Genomic DNA, 25,791 nt, shown 5'->3' on the forward strand with positions numbered 1-25,791 from the left:
GCAAACCTTACCTTAAAGAAATATGCTCGGTTATAACGTTTTTTTCGATAACTAAATTATATCTTTTTTCGATGAAAAAAAAGACAATAACGAACTGTTAACCATCTCAAAAATTCATAAAACGAAATGCAAATTTAAATCAGAGCGACACGGACCTCTAAAAATATAGAAGTAGGATCAGCTGATAATTGCAGGTGCCTAGGAGGAGTATCCTCTGCTGACCGGTCACACCCACCGTGTGCTTTTTGTCGTAGTCGGGAAAAAACGGAAAAGTCCATAGACAACTAGATGATTATGGTCTAACAATTAGTATGAAAAACTTCAGTCAGCATGCGACTCAGTGGAAGATTGCATTTGCTGACAAGGTCGTTGCATTGACCATAGAACTTACGAAAAGGTGACTTCAAACGACACTGTTGATCGTCCTGTTTTATCAACTTGTTTGTCAGTGGCTTGCCTCACCTTAGAAATTATTCACACGAAGAACATACCCTTGTGTATTGAATTAACTAAGAGACAAAAACACCATATGCAGGTGATGAAGATATATTGCTACATAAGTAAGGGAAGTTGACAATAGAAAAATTGAAGTCATCGCGTTTATAATAAAGTTTTGTTGTTAGGTTACCATCAATGTCCATTTCCAGTAAAATATCCAAATATGAAATGAATGACGCAGACTCAGTGGTATCTTTTATTTCAAGTTCACTGGGATATATCGAGTCGGCGTAAGTATGGAAATAACAATTGTTAATTGATAATACGTCGTCAACATACCTTAATGTTGAATTGAAGGCCACAGCGAGTGAATTTTTTTTTTCATGTACAAGTTCTGCTTCATAAGAATACAAAAATAGGTCAGCTAACAATTGGGCATAATTTGTACCCATGGGAATTCTAACAGATTGTTGGAAGACTTTATTTCTAAAAACTACATAGATGCTGTCTATCAGAAACTCAAGCATGCTGTACCTCATTGAGCATTGAACACCATTGATTAGTTTTTAAATTTCAAATGAATTTTTGATAACCTTTAAATGCACAAATATTCGCATTTACATCATACTCGGTCCCTACAGATTGAAAGGTAAATATTTGTAATGGATAATTTCACTGAGAAACAATGTTTATGACGTGGTATTTACGTCTAGTATATATTTGCGAATATATTTCAATTATCAATGCGTGGTAAAACAGTAAAATTTCCAACCCGTGATAATACTAATTTCATTCCTTGAATATTAGTATCTGTCAAATGATGTACACTCTTTGGGCACAAGCAGGGTCTGCTTTATATTAATGATGAAAAATTCTCAATTATTTTAATTGCAGGGACAATTATTGAAAATTATGTAATTATATTAATATGTGATCTAATAGATAAAGTTGATCGAGCGAGCGTCGTGTCTATTGGTTTCTTGTCCCACAGGCTAAAAAAAAATGCTATAATACTACCAAATCATCAAAACATCGCATGACATTTAAAGGTTTAAGTTTTTATTTTAAAAATTCAGCATTTTATAGCAACATATAAATACACCATTAAAGAAAAAATGAAAACGGAAGGTGAACGCTTTATTAAAAATTGATGAGGCAATTCGTTCGAAACTATCCCCTGACATTTACTCACATCAGTGCGCAAGTTAGATTAAAACGGTAGTCTAGAAATTGTTTTGTTGTAAATAAAAAAATACAGTCGTTTGCTTGAATATTAGATGAGCTAAAACGCAACGATATCCGTCAATATTAATTTTGATCTAGTGATATCCATTCCTCCACCGCATTCATGTCATCTGATCAAGTATGTCTTCAACGAAAATGGATAAAAAACATTTTTGTTTTTTCCACGGATTATCTTTACTTATCTGTGGTGAGTATTCAATTGTTTTAAAACAAATTTTCTACAAGTGTATACAGATAGTGTAATATTTTTAGAATGTCCTTTATCTTATTGAGTGGGTGTTTGCTCCAGATTTTTGCCGTAACCCAATGAAGGTCTAATGGAAAAACAAACCGATTCCAGTGATCAAAAACGCGGAGAGATAACTCGCTATACATAAAATTATCATTTTATAGATCATTTGTCATTCCAACAGTTGAACTTTTAAGATAAGTAATATAAGTTCGTAATTTCGTGGCAGTGTATCATACATATATACTATTTGAAACAACGCAATTTGTTGTGACTGAAATACTAGTAGCTCAGTGGTTAAAGCTCCGCACATTAGGGAACCTTATAGAACTACCATTTTGTTGGTTGTAGGTTTGATACCACCAAGATCTAATAAGGCATTTTTTCTTCAAACTTAAAATATTGAAAACTGATTATAGGCAGAAATTGTGCTTTTGCAAACCTGTATTATAACATTATCAAAATGATTTAGTTTGAAAATATTGAATTTAAAATTGTTTTTGACGAAACCAAATAATTTGCGCTATTATTTCCCTATCTCTTTTGGGTATTTCCTGTTTTTTTAATAAGGAACTCTTCTTTTTTTTAATGAAAATCAATAATGTCTAAAAAGAGCCAGGACAATCTAGCTCCCCTAAAATGTTGGAAAAGGTAAACATTTTTAATGCCCCAGCGGGATTTGAACTCATGACATACAGATTCGTTGAAAGGCTACATTGCTAGGTGATAATATTTGCAAGGAAAACATCTATAAAATTATACTCGACTTGATTGTTTATTTCGATAGGATATAAGTCAAAATATAGAGTGCCCCATACAACCTTAAATTTACCAAATCGAAACCATAAACCATATTTTCATGGTATTATTATGTACATGCAAAGCATATTTGATGCTACGACAAAAAAAAAAAAGAAGGAAAATCGATAGTTTGGATTAGGAAATTCAATTAAAGTCAATCAATTATTTAAGGATGTCAAAATGAGTTAAACGTCAACAGAATGAGTTTTAAGTTAATATATTCGTATACATGTATACACTGAAAAGGTTAGCATTATACCCTTGTTTTTAAAACATGTATAATTCTAGCTGATATTCCGCGCGCAGTCGGGGGAATAAACACTTTGTACATTAGTATTATGATACAATGTTAATATGTTTAACCATATATTTCTTTGTTCATTGTTGTAAATACTGTGTCCGAATTTTTTGGTAATCGTTTTCTTAATTTAATCTTTCAAATAAAATGAAAAACTAACTGCATGGCAGCTATTTGGAGGAGCGGACGAGGGAAGGGGGGGTGGGGGGGGGGACTTAACTAAAATTGATTTTATGTATGTACGTGGACTTAATTCTTATTGTTGCAGGATTGAAAAAAAAACCTTTTTAAAAATTTAAACCAGTAAGTAAACTAACGTGACCTATTGCTTTCCGTTTTCGTCCGTGGTTGTGCGTCGTGCGTTAACAATTTACATTTTGAACTTCTTCTTAAAACTTAAAGGGCTGATTGTTACCAGTTTTAGTGTGAGGCATCTCTTTGGTAAGTTCAAAATGAATTGTGAAATTCATGGCTCTACCACCCCCAGGGCTCCACATGTGGGGCCAAATATGAAATAAAAACATTTTCTGCTCAACTCCCACACATGTGAGGAAAAAAAAGGCTGCATAGTTACGATGTCCACGAAGCCTCTACCAAAATTGTGAAATTTATGACCCCTGGGTCAGGGGTTCTGGCTCTAGGGGGGGGGGGGGACAATATGGCCATATGCAATGTAGTAAAAATGTATTAAATCTTACAAAATCTTCTTCTCTACTACCAAATATATTTTTTAAAAACTAAATGCATGATTATGATGTCCATGAAGCCCTCTACCTAAATTGTAAAATTTATTACCCCTGGGACAGGGGTTCAGGCTCTAGGGTGGGGCCAATATGGCCATATAGTTAAAATGTATTAAATCTTAGAAAATCTTCTTCTCTACTCTCATAAATATTTCTTAAAATCTAAATGGTTGATTATAATGTCCTTGAAGCCCTTAAGCAAAACTGTGAAATTCTTGACCCCTTTGTTAGGGGATCAGGCTCTAGAGTAGGGCCAATATGGCAATATAGTAAAAATGTTTTAAATCTTAAAAAATCTTCTTCTCTACTCCCACACAAGTGGGCAAAAAACTGAATACATGGTTATGATGTCAACTAACTCCTCTACTAAAATTGTGAAATTGCCACTGGGTAAGGGGTTCAGGACATGGGGGAGGGGCAATATGGCAATATAGGGTTTATGCAAATAATCTTTAAACGTTTTCTTCTCTATTCTCACACATCTGTATAAAAAAACTGACTTATAATTATGTTTACCAGAAAGTCCTGTACTGAATGTTTTATTTTCATGTCCCCTGGAGTATGAGTTTGGACTCGAGGGCGGGGCCAAAATGGATGTATAGGTGTTAATGCATATAAAGTTTAAAATTCATCTTCTTTACTCCCACACACCTGTAAGAAAAAATGAATTCATGATTTTGTAGGCCAGATCTTAAGTTTTTCGTCAAAATTATTGGTTTCATAGTTCTTTTTGAAAGATTCCAGGCAGGTCGTCATTACAAATTTATATTTTGTATACTCCAGAATGAAACTTTATTAATTAAATGCATATATGAGACTCCTCGACAAGTTTGTGTATGGGTTATATGCTACTCGGGTGATCGTTAAGGACAATTGGCCTCTTGTATTAATAACAAATCTGTTCATTGTTTACAATTTAATGTATAAGCTTTACTACCAACATGTCTTGGTATAAAAATGTATGACATTTTTTAAAAAAAAACCCTCTAGTCTAGGCATTTATATTAGCATATTTAAACCAAAGTTGTCATATCCAAAGTTATTAATATTCGCCCAACACTTTCCGCCATGACGTTGATTGTCATATGTCACAAGATGTTTATGCAGCATATTTGGACGATTTTTAATAAAAATATACATATCTGTGAATCAAGTGCAATCGAAATCGATACAAATGAAAATTTCCAAGATAAATTCATTCACACAGCATACGTTTTTACTCGTTTCTACGGAGATTTATAATTGGAAATGTTTACATATTTGTTTCCATTTGGAAGTCACACAGAATACCTCGCGCTATTTTACAACGTTATCATTCGGGTCAGCTTCAATACAAAATCTTCGTAGACATCATATTTTTAGCCGTGTATGGAAACGTGATGAGATAGTGGCGGCGTTTCAAAGAAAAAATCTTGGAAAATGTTCATACTTTTGAATGATCATCGTCTGAACTCTGAGGTATTTATAAATACCGAGTAGTTTAGTAAAATATGAATCGAGGATATTTTGGGACCGATTATAGTCAACCCGCGTTTCTGGGACACCCCGATTAGATAAGTTTTCTTTCCATCAAAACTAAAATCGCTCTAAATCCCACTTTATTTATAAACTTTTTTTGTATTATCTATAGATGTGTAATCGAAGATATCATTCGGCGATTCATGATAAATTCGTTCTATCACTTTTTGCCATGACGTTATTTAGTCAACCAGCGTTCTGGGTTTCCCCCTGTTTGGAAAGTTACGTCCCATTTTCTCAACAGATATATATATATATAGAGAGAGAGAGAGAGAGAGAGAGAGAGAGAGAGAGAGAGAGAGAGAGAGGGAGAGAGAGAGAGAGAGAGAGAGAGAGAGAGAGAGAGAGAGACTAAAAAACTAAAATCTCGTATTCAAGAAACGAACTGGCTCATTTGATGTATTCAACACATTTGTGAAATCTTAACTTCTATGCATACTCTAAATAAATAACCAGTAGATATATTCGTTGTTTAAAAATTATTCAATATCATTTCATTGCATGTATATTTTTTGATACAAACTACAATCGCTGACTGCGATCCACCAAAGCGTGTCCCCCCTGCAGCTTATTCTCATTTTTGTTTATCGAAAATGAAATTATGTCTTTGATTGAATTCACAATAATTATTTAACAGTTGAAATTTAATTATAACTCACGGACATCATCTTACACGTGTTGAAATACCATAGGTGAAAGCAGTTACTCTGGTGCAGACGTTTTGTAGTTTATTTGCAAAATGTCTTAATTTATGAGTAAAGATCGTTAGTGTACTCATTTGTTCAGTGAATTTTCATTTCACGATCTCATATTTGTTGTTTTTAATCTTAATTAATTTTGAAATGTTTCCTTTTTGCATTAGTTGTGAGGTGTAGTAGGAGAGTATTCAAAATTATACAAATACAGGCTTCGGGAGTAAGCTTTGCTTATTAAAGAGTCCATGTTTTAACGACTAGCACTATGATCTCATACCTTTTATTTTCACTTATTGTAGGGGGAAAAAGCAATTTTAAGGGGTGTATAGCAATATCTTGTAATGCAGTATCCGCTTATAAAATCAAAAAATGCACCAAGAGTCAGAGCGCTCACGATAAATAATAAAATGTTTAATTATAACCTAGCCATCTAACAATGAAATAATTATGATATATGGAATAGAAAACGCAACATAAGTACAGCATTGACCATACATGATGAAATTAAATTGTGTTAGAGTAAACCTTGGACTGTTTACGTTACAATTAGGTAAAAGCACTGATTCGAACATATATTTTGGGGGTGTCTTTCTGTGTATTTCTCTGTGGGCTTAAGTGATTATTAAGTAATTTATTCAATCGGGTTTAACCTTGCTTTATCACTTTTTTGGCTTGACAAAGTTTCTTTATTTCTTTGTTCATTCACATAGGCACATGCTAATAAGAATCAAGTCTTCTTACAACAAAGTGATTGAATTTAGTTATATAATTTGGCATTATATACATTTACTATTAAAATATATTAACATTTGATAAAAAATGCTGAATTCTTTTTTATTTAATTCATTATACATTATATTGCCATAAATAAGATATCCTGGACTAGCTGATAATTAACATATCTGACAATGTTGTAAAATATATTAACAGAACCCAATCCTGCTTTCACTTCTATCTGTACATTTGACATAAGCAAACTAGAATATGTCCTGATTACTTATAATAAGAGCTGTTTGCAAGGACATAGTAATGGTTTCTGTAAACTTGGGCCTATAAGACTTAAACTAATTTGAATAAAAGAATTGGAAAGGCCAGGTTTTAACGAAATAGATATTTTATTCGAAATTTTTCATTACTATGTAATTAAAAAAAGAAGACATGCAATCATGCATATTAAAAGCAATGTTATTTTTCATGCATAATTCATTTATTACAGATATAAGTTGACGTCCATCCACTGAGTCATAAAACCCCCAGAATAAATGCAATATAAATCAATATTAATCCCAACTACTTATTTATTTGTCAATGATCATTTTTTATTCATTATTTTGTCCATTTGAAACAGATTCAATCAGCCTTTTTAGCAAACATCGAAATGTCGAACCATAAATGTCGAGCAAATATGGCAAAACGGTGCTGTTCAATCTTTTATAATTAAAGTTATGCTATGCTATGATATGCAATTTTGATGATATGCTACAGTCAGTTCAAGCATATCTTTTACAACATACTCCATAACATAGCATAGAATTGAAATCTCATAGCATGTCATAGGAATTTTATACAATAGCATAAAATCTCATAGATTCTCTTTCGTCAAATGATACCATAGCATATTAAACAGCATGATTTTAACTGGGTTTTAAATGCTTTTTTTTTAAAGAATAAATGTTCACATTGCACATTAGTGGGAAACTTTGGCTTCATTTTATTCTACTTCAATATGTTTGAAACTCTGATGTGTATTGATGTGTTTTGTTTCAAATCTCATAGCATATCATAGCATGGTAAACCCACTTCTAGTCTATGAATTTTAATGCTTCAAATCAATAAAGCAATTATATACATTTGGATCTACCTAGTGTTTTTAATTGTATGTTGGTGTTCAATATGACTTTTATAACACAGGGTAAATTTTATTATGCAGAAACCCCGAGCAAAGCTTTAAAAAATTAATTTTCTAACCTTTCAAGTTTGATAAGTGTGCAGTCAGTCTGTTTATCAATGACAAAATATGCTATCTAATAGTTGTAGTTCTGATTAATTAATCAATATACGCATGTAATGAATATCTAAACAAACGGCATTTAAGCCAGTAAATGTGTGGTTTGTGAAGTTTTAAAAGAGGTAGTAATAACAATAAATTAATAAAAAAAAAAAATTAAAAAAAATTTCGGTGCATTATCTTTGTCGTTATGATCAAAATCAATTTATGCGAACATCATCTTCTGGTATTGAACTCCTTTCCAGAAAGTGAGATAATTTAATATTTACATCATAAGAATGATTGCTGCAATAATTGCACCTCGGTTACAAAAACGTGTTCGAAACATGTTCGTGTTATCGTGATTACAAAAGAAAGGTATCCATCCTTCATCGATGTCTCCCAAACATATAAGTCAGTTCAAGCATCTTTTACAACATACACCATAGCATATCATATCATTGAAATTTCATAGCATAGCATTGAAATCTCATACCATAGATTGAAATCTCATATCATAGCATACAATCTTATAGAATCTCAATCCTCATATCGTACCATAGCATGCCATAGCATATCATTATCGATTATCATTTATTTTAAAATCAACTTATCTTGCGTGGCTATTAGTTTCTAGTCGGTATTCAAATCACGCACTTTTTTTTAATATGAATTTTGATTAAACTTTTCAGACAAGAATTTAGAGAAACTCCATATAAATCATGTTGTGTAATATTTAAAGATAGATTTTAAACTATGTATTAGTAATCGAAGCAATTCTAAAAATTGTATGGATCCAAACACTATTGATATTGAACTCCAGTCTTGTTCAACCAGACGCTCAGCTGTCTCCGTTAATCTCCGACAAGCAAGAGAGTCTCTCTGTTTGTCGGAGATTTACGGAGAGAGCCAAGCGTTTGGTTGAACGAGACTATATTAAACTCTGGCGTAGGAATACATGAGACTACAAAAAATCTGACTATTTTCAAAGTGTTTATATAGATAAGTTTCCTTGAAAAACAATGCTTCAGCATACATTACATCGAATTTTTCTATTATATTCAAGAACTAAGACTTGTCAGCGGTGATGATTTGTGCTTAGGTCCAAACACTGTTTCACTTTCGGTTTGCCAGAGTAACTGCATAGGAGAGTTGATTAAAATCAACTCCCAAAAAATGAGAAAGTACATTGAACAAGAATTTTTAAATGTAATTAACTAAGGGTATGTTCTTTGTCCTTGCACTGATATTCTACAAAAGGTCATATTACCTTTGATATACAAAACTAACGTAACTATGCTAGTATTGTTTTCTCCTTATGTTTGTTCCGAAGCACATTAAATATAACAATTTTAAATATGTAATACAATGATCATTTCCTTTCTGGCATTGCTCAATGCCTTGTACCACATGAAAGATAATTTTAAAGGAGTACATTTGCTGCACACATATTAACATAATTAAAAGATGAAAGATGAACGGTGAGATTTTACACAATACGTTTATGGGGTTTATGACCTCTTTGAGTGATACAAAGCCAAAGAAATGCTTTTTAATGTATAAATTGTTTAACTACGTTAGCTTATATGACTCTTTCAGTGAGAGTCCCATGGGTTCTATTTTTAACTTATCCAATTTGCCTAAACAAGATTAAATTCATCATGCTACATGTATGTATAAACGCATCTAGTATTTAGTACAAAACCCTGATTTTTTTTCCCAAAGTGCGTCAATATGGGCGATTTTATCGAATTATTTATTCATTTTTTTTATTTATGTATTATTATAATTTTTTTTTTGATTTGCGATAGACTGATCAGGTCACAAATATAACTCCTTTTTGGTAAACAATTTCAAATTGATGTAATCATGGTTAACGTCTTTGGTAATCTTAGAAAAATCTTAGTAATTTTATTTGATTCTACATGTGTAAAACCTTCAAGAAATGACGCTGTTAACCTTATTTGAGCTAAAGGTACCATTCTCATTACTGAATTTGACAGTTCTCTTTGACTAATGCAAGCGGGGTGATTTTGCGAAGCGTATTTTTAAAAAAAGTACAGTTTGCTAGAAACTCCCGAAAATATGTTTACAACTATGAGTATTCTTTCTTTACGATTTAAAAACCTAATAATTTTTGTTCCAATTTCCATTTTAAATTTGCCACCTGATCACATTATTTAATGTGTCTTGGTTTAATTTGCCCGATGGATTGTTTACATTCATCCTCTTTCAAATGTATATACAATATAATGTGGACATTTCATTTAACTGTGATTTTTAAAACAGGTGACCATTTGGGATGGTTCTGAGGTAGTATCAATTATAACAAAAACATTTAAAGGTACACTAAAGTATAAAGAAATGCTGTGTAAAGAAATGACTGTTGAGATCGCCGTTTGTGTCAAATTTATGTCTAAATTTATGTTTTGGTCGACTGCCTTTTAAAATATACAGTCGTAAAAATGCTTACTTTGCAGGGTTGGGGTAATTGAAAAAAGTATTTGTAATTGAGTGTAATTAATTTCATTTTTCAAAGTAATTTAAAGTAATTGGTAACTGAGTCTGTCTTCAATTACAAATAATTGAATGTATTTAAATACATTCAAGAAATATTGTGTATTTTCAATTACTTTTCAATTACATCTCAATTACTTTTTTAAGTTTAAAACTAAAAAAAGGTTTCTTATAATGATAAATAGATTTTATACATGTTTGGCATGGACTTTCATTTATACAATAATTAAATGTCCCATAATGTTTCATATGTTTATACAGCATAAAACACTGCCCAGGGCAATAGGTAAAGATCTAATTTTGTGGAGGTGTGAACTCCTCCAATACCCAAGAACCCCCATTGATTTTAGACTCAAGGGAATCAAAATATCTCATTCTTGTGAATTGTAGCAATTATTATTTATATACTGATATGCTGCACTGCTAAAAGTTGTACTTTCTGAATAAACATTTATTTAATACGTGAATAAAAATTAATTCACTATATTAGAGAAAATATTCAAGTGAACTTGAAATAAATGATACCACAGAGTCTGCATCATCTGTTTCATATTTGGATATTTTACTGGAAATGGACATCGATGGTAACCTAAAAATAAAACTTTATGATAAACATGATGACTTGAATTTTTCTATTGTCAACTTTCCTTACTTATATAGCAAAATACTTCCAATACCTGCATATGGTGTTTTTGTCTCTCGATTAATTCGATACGAAACGGCATGCTCTTTCTAAGGCGAGGCAAACTACTTACAAACAAGCTCATAAAACAGCAATACCTTGTCAGCAAATACATGCTTCCACTGGACTGCATCCTGACTGACGTTTTTCATACTAATTATTAAATCACCTAATTGTCTACGGACTTTTCCGGGATTTTTTCCAAAACGACAAAGAGCACACGGCGCGGGTGCGACCGGTCAGCAGAGGATCTCACTCCCCAAAGGAACCTGATCATACCTCTATCTTTTTAGAGTTCCGTGTATTTGTATTTCGTTTTATTTATTTTTGAGATGGTTGACAGTTTGTTATTGTCATTTTTCCAAATAGTCTCAAACATTCGAGCAAGTCATGATTTCCACGCAAAACTTACAGCTGCAAGAACTTCTCTTTTATGTTAGCGCCACTTTGATACATGTACATTACATGTTCCAATAGCGTCTTATAAAAACATATTCATTTACAGATGGAAGGCTATGTTTGTATCAAAACAAACTTTTTTGATAAGGTTAAGTATCCGTTTAGTATCGTTAAACAAGAAAACCTGTTGCATTTGTATTTTATAATTAGCGCAAAGACAGGTGCTAAAACAAATTCATTTTAACGCATATACGAACCTTTCTCGAAAGAAAAAAACAAAACGTTGTTTATTGTTTGATCAAACAACACCTGGATGTGATTATGTGAACGCTCTAGCACGTAAACACATATGATACTTTGATTTCTACCTCACGTACAGAGGTAAACTGTCAATTTGGTCAATAAACTTTCGTTTGTCCTAATAGTCAGTAGATAGATAAACAACGGCAATAATCGACATTGCTCTGTTTGTTGTCCTCAAACAAATTTGATTTATCGGACTTTGAATTTGATAGTACTTCACTTTGATAGGACAAGAAGATTTCCAAATGCAAGACATAACACGAGGAAAATCGAATAATTCGAGGGAATTGTTGATAATTTTACATAAAAACAAAACACACAGAGGTAATATAATTTACTATTTACTACTTACATCAGCCGATTAAAGATAAAAAATACTCAATCATGTATTTTCAGTGTAGACGTTTGCCACGCTTGATCACATTTTGAAATCAAGCACTTAAAAGATATGACCAGGGCAGATGTCAATTTTCAAATGTTTCAATAATACAGACTTATAAGCAATAACATTGAACTGGTGTATCTATTATTATTTAACTGAGATAACTGTGCGTTTTTATAAACAACCAGAATCGTTATTCCAAAACTCCAAAATAGCCATTTAAGTAGTAAAAATAACTTAGGCTGTTGTTTTCAAACATAATAATTAAAGTACGTGTAATACGTATGGACAACTATTGTCGCACTGTTACAACGCACTTTGAAAAATTACGAACTTTGTGCGTTAATTTTGGGACCAAGTCAACGAACTGAGAATTTATTTTTTTCAAAGTGCGTTGATATCGTTGATATTAATGCACTTTGAACAAAAATTGTTCAGGGTTTAGTAAAAATAATTGATACTTTTATATACAATAAATGATTGTTTTAACCTTGTGTAGCTTAATTTAAAAAAAGAATTCTCAGCTAAATTGATAAACAATTTCTAGATGAGAATTTTTTCTCATGACATTATCGACAATTTACACACAAAGAACAATTCAGGAGATTCGAATAATCCAAATATGACATAAACTTCATTGCTAAGCAACTGCCTTTTTCTATTTTGAGTATGCAAGAAATTTACTTCTTCATCTGGTATATTGAGCTATGCAAGAAAAACATAATGTGATAAAAGGATACGTTAGTTATGTTTATCAAAAACAATATGATATTTTAGAAGATCAGTGCGAGAAAAAAACACATCCTAATGCTCATTTTTAAGTTTGTAATAATTTAATGTTTGTTGACTTAATTATTTTTTATTTTGAATTGATTTATTTGATTAGAAAATGAAAACAAAATGTTGAAACTCTTATAGATTCTTTTACATACCAATGGAGATAATATTGTTTGGCCAGCTCGTTTTTTTCAATATCACTTCATGTACTTAATTTAAAACAGTCTGAACAGAGCATATTTCTTTTTCCGCTCTTAAGCATTTAAGTTGCTGAATATCATATGTTTTGGAAGAAAAAAATGAGTAAATGATGCACTGGTGATTGACCGGTATCTTGGTTAACCCCCACCCCACCCCATCCCCGTTCTCAAATACAGTAAAGTATAGATTCACCAGTGTTAAAAAATCATCATACTATCAACAAATTAGAAATTCAATTTAAGACTTTGTGATTCATACATATTTTTCCAAAGTGCGTAAAGAGTGTCGATACTAAAAAATGTTGATGTACCATCTTAACGCACTTTGAAAAAAAATTTCTAAGAGGGTTAACTTGGTCCAAAATTTAATGCACAATGCATTTTGTTTTCAAAGTTAGTTAATTTGATCCCAAATTAAACGCACTGTGAAAAAATATTTCAAAGTGCGTAATTTTTTCAAAGTGCGTTGCCACATCGCACTATAAATTAAAGTGCAGCGGTCCAGTTGCACCACAAGCGCTAAAATCTGTAGAGCGCCATATTTACTGACTTTACAGTGTCTCCTTGCTGTTTTTGTGTTCGATGGAGAAATTACTAGCCTTGTTTATAAATTTGTACACATTTTGTAATAAACGAATAACCTTTCCTCATAAAAAAATTTGTCATATGCGTAGTTTAAAACCACGGAATTGGATTTTATAAATATAAATCTGTTTTGATTGAATATTTGTATGCTTAAACGTATTTTCATCCGTGACACACTTGTGTGAGATACGTACTATTTTAACGAAAGCCCAGAAGGCTCATTCGAGATTCGATCTTCGAAATACGAAATAAGAAATAGGAAAATTCAAGATTCGATATTCAAAATTCGATATCCAAATTAAGAATCAAATTAAGAATCTGAAAACCGGTATCCTAGCGATATTAAAATTGTTTTTTTTTTTAATAAAAATCATTCAAACATGCTTTTTGTACAAATAAATGCTACGTTTTCTCAAACTAAATAATTATTCGTATTTATTTTTACACAGGATATATAATTAAACAATACATAGCTAGTTATTATGTAACGTGTTTTGCGGATCTTAGTGATTTTGTTCACCATGTGTGCATTCTAATCTCAAACGTTTGAATCCTGGGATATTGACCATCAATACTTTAAACTCGGGATTTATTCACCCCTGTTGTATAAAAATGCCGTTATGGCAGAGAGCTTCATAAGCGGATCATTATTTTTCGCAGGCCTATTTTCTATAACTTCATTAATATGAAAATTTAATAAGCTTCAATTTTTCCCGGGGGGGGGGGGGTTGTCCAGACCCCCTGACATTCGCTCCTCTTGATCCGTGCATGAAAATTTATTATCTAAAATATATTTCAATCTGATTATAAACTATCACCCCGGTTTCAACAATAAATACAAGCATGACTTGTAAGCAACACTTAAATTTTGAACTTAATTCTCAGAACCGAATTGAAAAAGAGTGTGTAAAGAGAGAGAGAGAGAGAGAGAGAGAGAGAGAGAGAGAGAGAGAGAGAGAGAGAACTTGATAGTAGGGGTCTACCCTACCTTTGCCACCTCCTATCCCTTTTCCTTTAAAAGGTCTAATTATCGTCTATATAATATACTTGTATATCTATCAAACTTGAATTTAACACGAGTACCCCCACTCTCTCCTCTCTCTCTCTCTCTCTCTCTCTCTCTCTCTCTCTCTCTCTCTCTCTCTCTCTCTCTCTCTCTCTCTCTCTTAGGACGACCATTGCAATGTGGTACACTACAATAAACTATTCCCATTTGGATAGTTAACTGTTGAACGGGTTTTTACGTAATAAGGGCGAATATACTACGGGTAAAAATGTATCAGGGGAGAATACACACAGGGCAAAATAAAAGCACCTAGATTCGCGAAGCACATAGTGTTATCAATAATATGATTGTTCATACTGTGTGTGAGGGTAATTATAAAAAAGATTAAGTTAACCATAATATAAGAATAATTTAGTTATTCATTTGTAAAGGTAAGAGAATGTAACGAATGATCTTTATTTAGAACAATTTGATGTTGCGAGGATATAGGTTTCAGATCCATGATTTGATTGATTAGATATTGAATGTCGAATTTCGAATCTTGAATTTCGTAATTTAAGTCTCGAATTAACCTCCTGGGCTTTCGTATGTTTTTTTTTTTAAATTTTAGTAAATATAACAATTTTGGAATTATCACTGTGCATACCATCCACTGTGATAGATGGCATAGCTGTACCAGACAGTGCAACATTTAAGGGAGACAGTATATCCACGACCACTGTCCAAACCTCAACATCTATACCATCAACTATAGAAGCTACGTCTACCCGTACCACATCAGTAGCTGGAGTGGTATCGACACATACTACGGATTCTGTGGTTCTACTCTCAACATTTTCTGAATCAGTGACATCTATCTATACGAAACAAGAGGAAAACAGTATGTCTACTGCTATTTTCTTACCTTTAACTTCTGCTGAACTTAATATATCTCAAAGTGCAATCTTGAAGGAAAACAGTATAACTTCAGCAACTGTCTCAAGTTTGACATCGATTGCATTAGTTTCATCATTGACAATAATGTCGCTGGAGAACAGTATATTAACTGCCACCATATCCTACAATTCTGTTTTAAAAGAGGACAGTGTGTCGTTGGGAAATGACCATATTTCATCAACCCCTGAGTTAACGATCCTCAACAGCCTGGCATCGAATGAAGACACTATATCCACTGTTACTTTTCCAATTTCAAACACGGAAGCAATAGTTCCATCAAATTATATGATGTCTGAGGAAAGCAATATTTTACCGACAATCACTCCAACTTTAGCATCGAATGTATCAACACTTTTTTCTTCCACAGAAATCCTTTACATTGATTCATCAACAGCCGGTAAGTAAATAAAGCCTTTATAAGCCAAATTTTGTGAATGCAAGTTTCTTCTAGCGCCTCTAAGTCGATGTTTTATTTAACTATATCAAACCTATGGACTTAATTTGTTACAAAAGTGTATTATTATTTAAAGTATGAAAATTGTTAACATATTACTCTGTTTGTAAAAGATAATACATTTTCGGCAACTAAATATTGCAAACTTGAAATATATCTTCTTTACCCTTACTACAAACAAATCGTCTTTGCATAAAAGGGAACTCTCTGCAAATTCTTGAAAGTAGTTTAAATTTCTGAAATTCCTTTTTTATACCTATTTATGTTCGGGTATTTTGTCGAAGAGATTTTGGAGTCTGGTTGTTGATAAATGAGTTACTAGATATTATTTTTCTGACTGTTTTTTTTTTTTAAATAATTGCAGGATGAAGTTCTGCCTTTTGGTCATTTTAAATGTGTCTGAATGATTATTTAAATAATACAGAATGACATAGTTATGCTTTCAGTCACCTTTCCAGACCTTCCAGTTAACATGGAGTTAACTGAATTGAAGAGCTCCTTCTATGATTTATTTTTGGCATGCTTTTGATTGTCCTCAGACATTTGAAAGTCTATCTAGAAAGAAAGATGGCTTTTATTATTTAGCTGAAAATAGATGAAGTACCGTATATCAGGTTTTTTTCCGCTTCATGTTTTTTCCGCGATTCAGAACCTAGAACGGTATATAAAATTAATGCGAATCAAATTTTCACTATTTCAAAGTCATAGTGAAAATAAAATTCAAGATTGGTTAACCCTGTGAAGTAAGAGGGTAAATTTTTTTAAATTGCCGCTCTTTATAATAAAATTTTTTTCAGACAAACCATTTACACGATTTCCTTAATGTTAAATAATTACCGATAATTATTTTCAGAGACGCAAACAGTCATAGATAAATAGATCATGTACCGTTACATATACCAGTAACTCAGGTATAATTAGACATCGGTTTACGCAAGAAAAGCGACCGTTTAAATTAGTTTATCAATGGATTATTAAATAAACTATGAGGCTTACATGTACACACCTATTATCTTGCGCTTGCTTCCGATCCCGCAATTTCTACTCTAAACTTACTGAACACAGTTCATTGTACTTTTACATACCTGTTCACTTCATAAGGTAAGAGAGAAGTATATTATAAGAACAACATTTTGTATCAAATTGACGCCGATATATTTTCCGCGATTCGAAAATCGTCGCGAACAAAGCGGAAATTGGTTACACGCGGAAAAAACCTGATATACGGTATTATGAAAACACCCTGGGATACAAATATTCCTAAATTACAATAAGGTACATAGATTGATTATGTTGTGAACTATAAACAATTTTCAATATCAAAATTGTTTTTTTTTTATGTTAGTAGAAAATGAATCTTTGAGTTCCACACCTTGCCTAATGATAAGTTATAGCCAGAACTAAAAAACGGAATGAGAGCTAGTGTAATTTTTATATTTAACGCAGACTAGACAAAGTGCCTAGGGATATAAGTGGGTGTGTAAAAGTCATGAAATATAGCCTGGTTCTTAGATAACTTTGGTGAATTGTGGAGCATTCACAGTACCACAAATGTTTTTGAATGTTTGTAGAGAATGTATCATTTGAGCTTTACACCTTTCCTGATGATAAGCTATATCCAGAACTGTATGTCGGAATGAGAGCTCATGTTGCAGTTGTGGCGATTTATCCAGAGGGAGTTTACCAAAACATTACTATCAAATTAAAGGACACAAATCCAGGACAGTTCTTTGATGTAACACATGTGTCGTGCAAACACGGATCTTCAGTTAACAGTTCAAGAGAATATAAAATTAAGGAAAAAATAGGTCTTGGGGTTAGTATAATCATTTTATCAATATTGGTATTTAAAACTTTATATCACATCTTCAATCATACAATTTTTAAAAAATTTCGTTGTTCATTGTGCATCAGGGTTTTATGTAATATGTCAAACAATTGGAGGAATGAAGAGTTTAAAAGAAAATGAAATTAATATATCTGCATGATTCATTAGCTTTTTGTATAGGTGAATATATATGAAAAAAAAGTATGAAAATGCGACATCCTGTTCTAGATCAGATCAACAATGTTGGTCAAAAGGTAAAACTTGAACAATTGTTAATGTTGGCAGTGTTACAACTTAACGTTTATGTCTTTTTATATAGTATGGGTTTACACGCTTTCCAATGCTAGGCAACGTACACGAATTAATCAACGTATCGAAATCCAACGATGTGGAAAATCGACAGGATTTATGCAACTTCACAATATTTCTACACAATGCAAATGATTTGAAGGACGTCGAAAACATAAGTTTAACAGCATCTTTGGAAATACTGGAAGATAACTTTACAATTTCAAAACAAGTTACATTTTCCGTCATACCAACTGTTTTGGTAATGCTCCCATTGCTTGATTTTTATACAACTCTTTTCCAAATGATCGTCTTTGTTCAATATTTGACTGGTAATAATAGTATTATTTCTTTTCCTTCAAAAAAGGTGTCCGGTTTGAATTTTTGCTTTTAGTTGAAAATTATTAAGATTCTTTTGAAAATTCAAATTCTAAATTGTTTTAATTGAGTTATTTTTGGACTATTATATCATAATTACATGTAGAGTTGAAAAAGTTTTCGATTTATATTTTCGTTGAAACACTATTTTTATTACTTTCAGAAATTAAATAAAACGGCTTCTTGTGAACTGTTCCCTTCTGTGCCGGAAATAATCCAAGCTGAGAGATATAAACGGAGTACATTCAAATTCAGATGTTGGATTCCTCTCTATAGTCCCCATATTGAAGTCATCATTTCGGATGAATCTGAAACGCCATATTTGTCTGTTGTCTCTTTGTATAACAAATTGTTAAATTTTGGATCTAACTTTTTACCAGTAGGTATTCATTAATATTAACTTTAACACCTTAAACAATTTGATGACAATTATGCATGTAACATACAACATTCAAATCATTAAATATATTTTAAAAATCAAAGTACTGAAGTACTGAAAGCCGGGCTCTTTTGGTGTGTCTTTATGCATATTGTGTAGTAAAGACTGAAAATCTCTCTCTCTCTCTCTCTCTCTCTCTCTCTCTCTCTCTCTCTCTCTCTCTCATGCTTTTAATGTCGGCAAAGCTTCAGAGAGCGACCAAATTTTGTAAGCGGCTATAAACAAAAAATATGTCTGTCTAGTAGAAGTTAAACAGTTTAACAGTTGCTGCCTTGAATTTTGCAACAAGCATTATATATTCAATCCCCGTTTCTTCATCACGCAGCAAAACAGTTCATGGAAATTCATGCGCATTGTATGTGTCCAAAATGCATAGTAATGTTTTAAAAACACGTTATGAATAAGAAAACTAAAAAAGATAGACAATTCATTCGAAATTCAAAAAAAAAAGAAACAAAATGCCAACACTTTGGACAAAACGTGGCTCTTTGTGTAACTATTTGGCATAGCGGAAGCTTTACCTTGACGCTGTTTGTTTTTTTTGTTTATTTGTGCTATTTATAGTAACATTGGCGATTTGCCTGCCTGTAGCTAGGACTCTGCTTTCAGCAGAACCTGGCTAACCATAATAAAAGGTGGTTTGATAGTGAGATCTTTCACTTCACATAACACACTATTTTGATTGCGTTAAGTATTGAGATACATTGACATAAAATCTGTACACAGTATGTCCATAGAATATTAATGTCTATCGTTTATTAAAATAATACAAGTTGCTGTCCTTTAAAAAAGGACTACAATACGTGGACCATTTGCATGTGTTTCCAACGAAAACATGAAAGCCTTAAGATTATCAGAGATTCCACCGACTCTAGCCCTCTGCTTTTAACCACTAAATTTGTACGTTGTATTACGTATACATGTATGTATAGTATCAGGCATGTATAGTATCAGGCATTCGGTGAATTCTACTATTTGCGCACACATTACGATTCGCACTACTTTGTTAACTGTGCAGTGACAGCTTTGTGTAAATTAAAAATTGCATATTTTGCTTTTTTCTTGAGATTTAAACTTTTATACAGTGACATAATTATTCAATCATACTTAAATGCTTAAAAAAATTTAATCGGGAAATTCTCTAGCCTCGCCTACTATATAAAAGAAAAGTTAACTTACATGTGTGTTCGGAAAACAACAAAACATTGCAAATTATGCTATTTGATGCATGTTGTAGTTTCGGCATAACATTAACTTATCTCATAATATTGATAGTTCATATCACATGCCAATCATTTCTTTAAAAGGAATGCTTTTTTTTCTGTACTGTTTACCGACAACTTTACAATTACAGCGCCTTTGAACGTATGTGTGCATATGGCACGGAATCCCGATCCCGATTCAGATAAACGTGTGCTAGCCTGGTTCCCTGAGCTACCCACTACGCACAGGAACCAGGCTAGCTCATGCGCAGGCTGAATTTTCCCCATAGCATCCGGTTTAACCTCGCTTATATATTTTCTGCGTGGATCTCAGGGTCCACGCAATTAGCGATTCAAAATTCTAGAATTATCCATGCTTTATTTTAAAATCAGTTTGAATAAATTTTTAAATGCATATAATTGTTCTTCACTTAAATTTCTCGGTAATAATTTATTGTACGTTTAATCAGTTCACTTACTCATAATCTCGATTTTCCTTTCTTTTTCCTAATCGTCCTTTTCTTGTGGGAAGGGAGCACAGTCGGCGTACGCCATCGATGCATGCAGTCACATGGCCATAAGTCCTGAAGCCTTGACACACACCTTATCAAAACAGTGGGTAAACCGAGGTAATGGAGACACATTGTCCAACAATTTTTTTTATAGAAAATTTAACTCGTTCAGTGCTACTTTTGAATAACTGCAATATAACCTCGTGTACGATTGAGAAAAAATATAAAGTTCGTTGTATATCAATCAAGAGGTTGGCGAACTTCCATTTAATTTGCTAGGCTGCTTCTGTAATTGGTGGTTTTAAATGATAATTTGTTTATGGGATTTTAGAATATTATTACACAAATGAAACAACAGACGATGATATTTTGGAGTTTTTGGCATCAGCAACTCTTTCGGAATCTGCCCTTCTTGGTGTCAACTATACCTTTAGGATAAGTGTTCTAATCGATAAAATCAATCTGTGGAATACTACTGTCATCTTGACTCCAAAGGAATCATTTACAAACGTAAGATCTTAAGTTCATGACAAAAAATCGATTGCGTATTATTTTTGATAAATTTTATTATACACAAAGCTTAAATGAAGTAGCCAACATTTACTGATGAATTATAAAACAGAACATCGCGGCGTCATTGAAAAAGTTGATAAACCCATATTTCACCATATTTTGCATCTTTGGTCCAGTCAAGCAATACCTTGTTTTTAATTTTTGTAAGTCTTGTATTATAAATGCATTTTTTTTTCTAGGAAACGTTTAGATATACCGTCGACTTATACAGAGAAAATCAGAATGAAATATACCCCTATAGTGAAATATCTATATTTCTAAAGGTCATAGTTCTAAATCTCCCTTCAGGCGTCTTTTATATGAATATTTCTACTAGGGCGCAAGTGGAAAACAACGACCCCGCTCTTGTAATACAGTCAATAACGAAGCATGACAATAGTAACGGTATACGTTGCAACATAATTTATGCAGATTACCAAACTGGTCTCTCCGGCATTCAGAATATAGCAATTGTGAGAATGACCTTTCTAAACTCTTGGCCAGAAACATCTGGTTATGTTATTTATCGTATAAAACTTAGTATACATTCTGCAAACATAGGAGATAATCATTTGGTGATTGTTGAAACTAACAATCAAGTCGTCCAACACATGATCCAACTAAATATACCATTGATATTTCAAGATACAAACGGAACAATCTTATCTGAACTTTATAATGTGTTCGACAAAAACTACTCATCATGTATTCGCCTGCCAGTATTAGAGAACACACCGCCCTTGCTATTGATGAAGGTTAATACTGCATGGTTGCAAATAAGTCCTGCGACATACAATATTACAATTATTGGAGAATACATAGCATGCCAAAAGCATGGACAGAAAATTTTACAGGTCAGTAAAATTTACAACTCAGCCAAGTCTCTTTGTTTTTTTATTTTAAAATTTAAAAAAAAAATTGAACAACTTGTTTCAGCATCTTTTTTTCTGTTCTCTGCCATAACAACAAATTATCAAACATGTTTATCAGACATCATTTCAATGTATAAATTGTAGCTTTAACATTATTAAACAGTGGGAAATGAGGAAGTATGGTAAACTTTATTTCTTCGTGGTCGAGAATGTACATTCTAAGAAATGTAATTACTCGCCATATTTGCTTTCCCTCATCGTACACAATGAAATGCAAGGTATCATGGGACACCTCCATATTATGACGTACTTCTGATAAAAATAAGAAATAAAATCAAGCATCATTTCATAAACTTTTTTCCCCGGAATTGTCATCTAACAACGTATCGCAATGTTTTAGAGCATTGACTACAATTTTGTAGTATCAAGTTTGAACCCTTCTTCATTTAAAAGAGTGAATGCCTTTTAATTCAAATGTATTTTAATCCTCATTATTGCAATCAGGTGTCTCATGCCACCTTAATATCCGTTAAAAATCAATAAATTTATACTTTTAAAACTTTTTTGTTTTGTAAATTTATATTTCAATTTATAATATCTACATGAATAATCTCAAATTATAGGAAATCAATTTAGAATTTTAAATATTTGACAAGTTAATCAACATGTTGGACAAACTGTTTTTGTATAATTGTATAAATTCGATACGGTAACTCAGCGTTTTCCATTTTACCTCATATCAATTTTATTTTAGATAGTGAATTCTAATGTTCAAAACTTGTATATTTGTAACAGAAAAATGTTAACATTTTTTTCAGATAGTGAATTCTAACTTTTAAAACTTGTTTAATTTTAACAAAGAATGTGTAAATTTCCATTTAGTTGTCTTACATAAATTCGTTCCGCCTAATTAATAGCCATGCACTATCGTTTTGTTCGAAGGTATCCACAGCAAGTTCTTCGGGTGGATTTAGCGGTCAAGTGGCATTTTGTGAGCTGCTATCTGAAAATAAAATTTCTGTGAAAAAGGAATGCACGTATCTATGTCACTGCCAACAAGAGGTGCAATGCCGAGAAACAGTGATATTCATGGCTAACCAAGAAAAATTAACAACTTGGAGTCTCTGTGAATTAATCGCAAAAAATGTAGTGTAGAAGTTATTCATGTTTGTGGAGAATTAATTTCTGGACTGTTCAGAAATCGCGGGATTTGGCTGTCATCAACTTATTATATAAATGATCAGAATATTATTTTTATTGAATGTATGACATATAATGATCGAAGGAATAAACGATTTTGAACTTATTTAACGACAATGTTATGTTTGAATAATCTAGACAGTCAATTTGAGGAATCGGTTGTCAATTTTTATATAGTTTTTTAGCATATGTAGATCAAAAGAGCTCTTGTATAGAATTATATAGCAGAGAGCATGTATCATTAACGTCATCTTATATTGGCACATGCATGATAAGTATTTATAGGTAAAGATCTGCTTTTTCTAACAAATCAATTCAACCTGAGCTGAAAAATCACACTGCTTACTTGTTTGACATGTTGTTATAATATGTAGCATTGCTTTGGTTTTGTTCGACAAATAAATATAATGCATAATGGAAAGATCCAACATTTTGAAAAAAAATGTGTTTATGTTTTTTTGTTCTAATTCTGTTAGGTTAAGTTTGTGTTTGTTTTCCTCTGATTGTTTTTCGTATAGAATTAACCGGTTTACGAGATTGAATTAAAAACTTATTCGAAAATGAAACACTCCTAGACACTGTATTTTCAAATTAGAAAATTTTACACTTTTAAAATTACAGGGAATTGAACACATAGGTTATTCGTTTTCATATTATAGAAATAACTACACCCCATCCCCTCTCCCTGAATGGTTTTAGATTTTTTTAAAAATCAAGTTTACATAATCAATAAGTTCTTACGTGATCAATGCGCTTTTGACAAACTAGGCAAGATAATCTTTGGATTAAAACATCATTCCTCTCATGGCCTAGACAACTGCAAACTCTACATTTCGCTTGCATCGTTTTAAATAAATGCTATTTCAAATTTCTAAAATTGAATAAGGGTTCAATTCTGAGAGAGCAGATGTGGAATTGAAAATATTAAATGAAAATCAATATCTTATTATATTTAATTTATTCTAGCTTAATATCCCTATTTTATGATCATATCCACTACTGGAGATTTCAAAATTGCTAAGAAAATCGTTCCGGCTTAGTTCTTTTTTTCCGAATTCGGTGTCTTAATTTTCGGCCAGTTGCTATATTGACAAGCATTTTTCTTAAGTCATAAACTTATGATAATTGTGGCTTATTAAATTCCGCTGGTGAATAAATACTTTAAAAAAACACATGCAGAAATGACAAGAGGAGAAATAAATTAAGTTTTGAAATAAACTGTTTTAAAATCATTTGAGACCGATTTTTATTCAATCATATATTAATTCTATGTTTTCCTGCACACTGGTCACTAACTCGCCATCGCTCCTCTTACCTGAAATAACATTGTGTAACATATTGGATATGCATAGTGTGGTGATATTTATCATTTTGTTGGGCGTTGTACTGCATTCATGTGATCTAGCAAGCTTTTCAAAATGTTGGCAACTTTTTGGTTAAAATGAAAATAATCTCTGTGTTTGATGAAGTGGGTGTATGAATTGATAGGTTTTTTTTAACTTCTGTAATCAAACTGAGCGATATATGAACATGTACTATACTGTACTCACTGGTATTTGATTGAATTATATTCTTGAACAGTGTACAAATAATGAAATTAGTATATGTGTCCGATGGACTGAGTGTATAAATTGACAGGTTTTTTTTAAACTTTAGTTATTAAAGTATTTGTTGTTACTTACCATGATACATGTCATTTACCTATTCACTCACATAATTGTTTTAAAGAGGACACGATAAAATACCTAGTTATTCACAACGTTAAAATTGATGAATATATTGCATGCAAGAATTTATCAAAGAATAAATACTACAGAGATGAATAGGAACCCTGTTATCCCGTACATGAGTAAAAGCACGAAGTCGATGGGAAATAATTGTTGAAAAGTTACAAAAAGGAACACTTATTTAAAAATTGTTTTTAAAAATTAAATTTGAAATTTTTCCTTTTCGATAATTTTCTTCTAACTTAATTATGTAGGAGGGGCCAAGTAGCACGCGGTGCATCGTGTGAAATATTCTATTTCACAGGCCTAACACTTGGAATCCTGAAACAAAAACCCGGCTAAATGGCAGACGATAGAAACCTAAAGCATAACAATTGGATTTCAGTGGTAAACCTTCAATTTAAGTATTATAATTAGCACAAAAATTATGTTCTCTCTCTCTCTCTCTCTCTCTCTCTCTCTCTCTCTCTAATATCCCGCACAAGCGCGGGAATTGATTTTTTTTTTTATATTTGAACAAAAACTAATTAGTGGGTCAATACACGTACTGCATGGCTGGGTATTTAAAGGAGCGGAAAGGGGTGAAACAAATCTTAAT

The 25,791-nt window shown here is 32.1% G+C and overlaps 1 protein-coding gene across 1 annotated transcript; it reads left to right on the forward strand.

Moving 5' to 3' along the window:
- Nucleotides 1-1,716: 1,716 nt before the first annotated feature.
- LOC105341591 (uncharacterized) lies at nucleotides 1,717-24,038 on the forward strand. Its single transcript, XM_020072593.3, has 9 exons — nucleotides 1,717-1,870; nucleotides 15,416-16,138; nucleotides 17,767-18,011; nucleotides 18,343-18,573; nucleotides 18,853-19,068; nucleotides 20,863-20,959; nucleotides 21,174-21,352; nucleotides 21,595-22,248; nucleotides 23,209-24,038. Exons 1-9 carry the CDS (start codon nucleotides 1,804-1,806, stop codon nucleotides 23,419-23,421), a joined length of 2,625 nt encoding a protein of 874 aa, XP_019928152.3. The 5' UTR covers nucleotides 1,717-1,803; the 3' UTR covers nucleotides 23,422-24,038.
- Nucleotides 24,039-25,791: the final 1,753 nt, after the last annotated feature.

This window comes from Magallana gigas, chromosome 4 (assembly GCF_963853765.1).
Source record: "Magallana gigas chromosome 4, xbMagGiga1.1, whole genome shotgun sequence".
NCBI classification, from domain to species: Eukaryota; Metazoa; Mollusca; class Bivalvia; order Ostreida; family Ostreidae; genus Magallana; species Magallana gigas.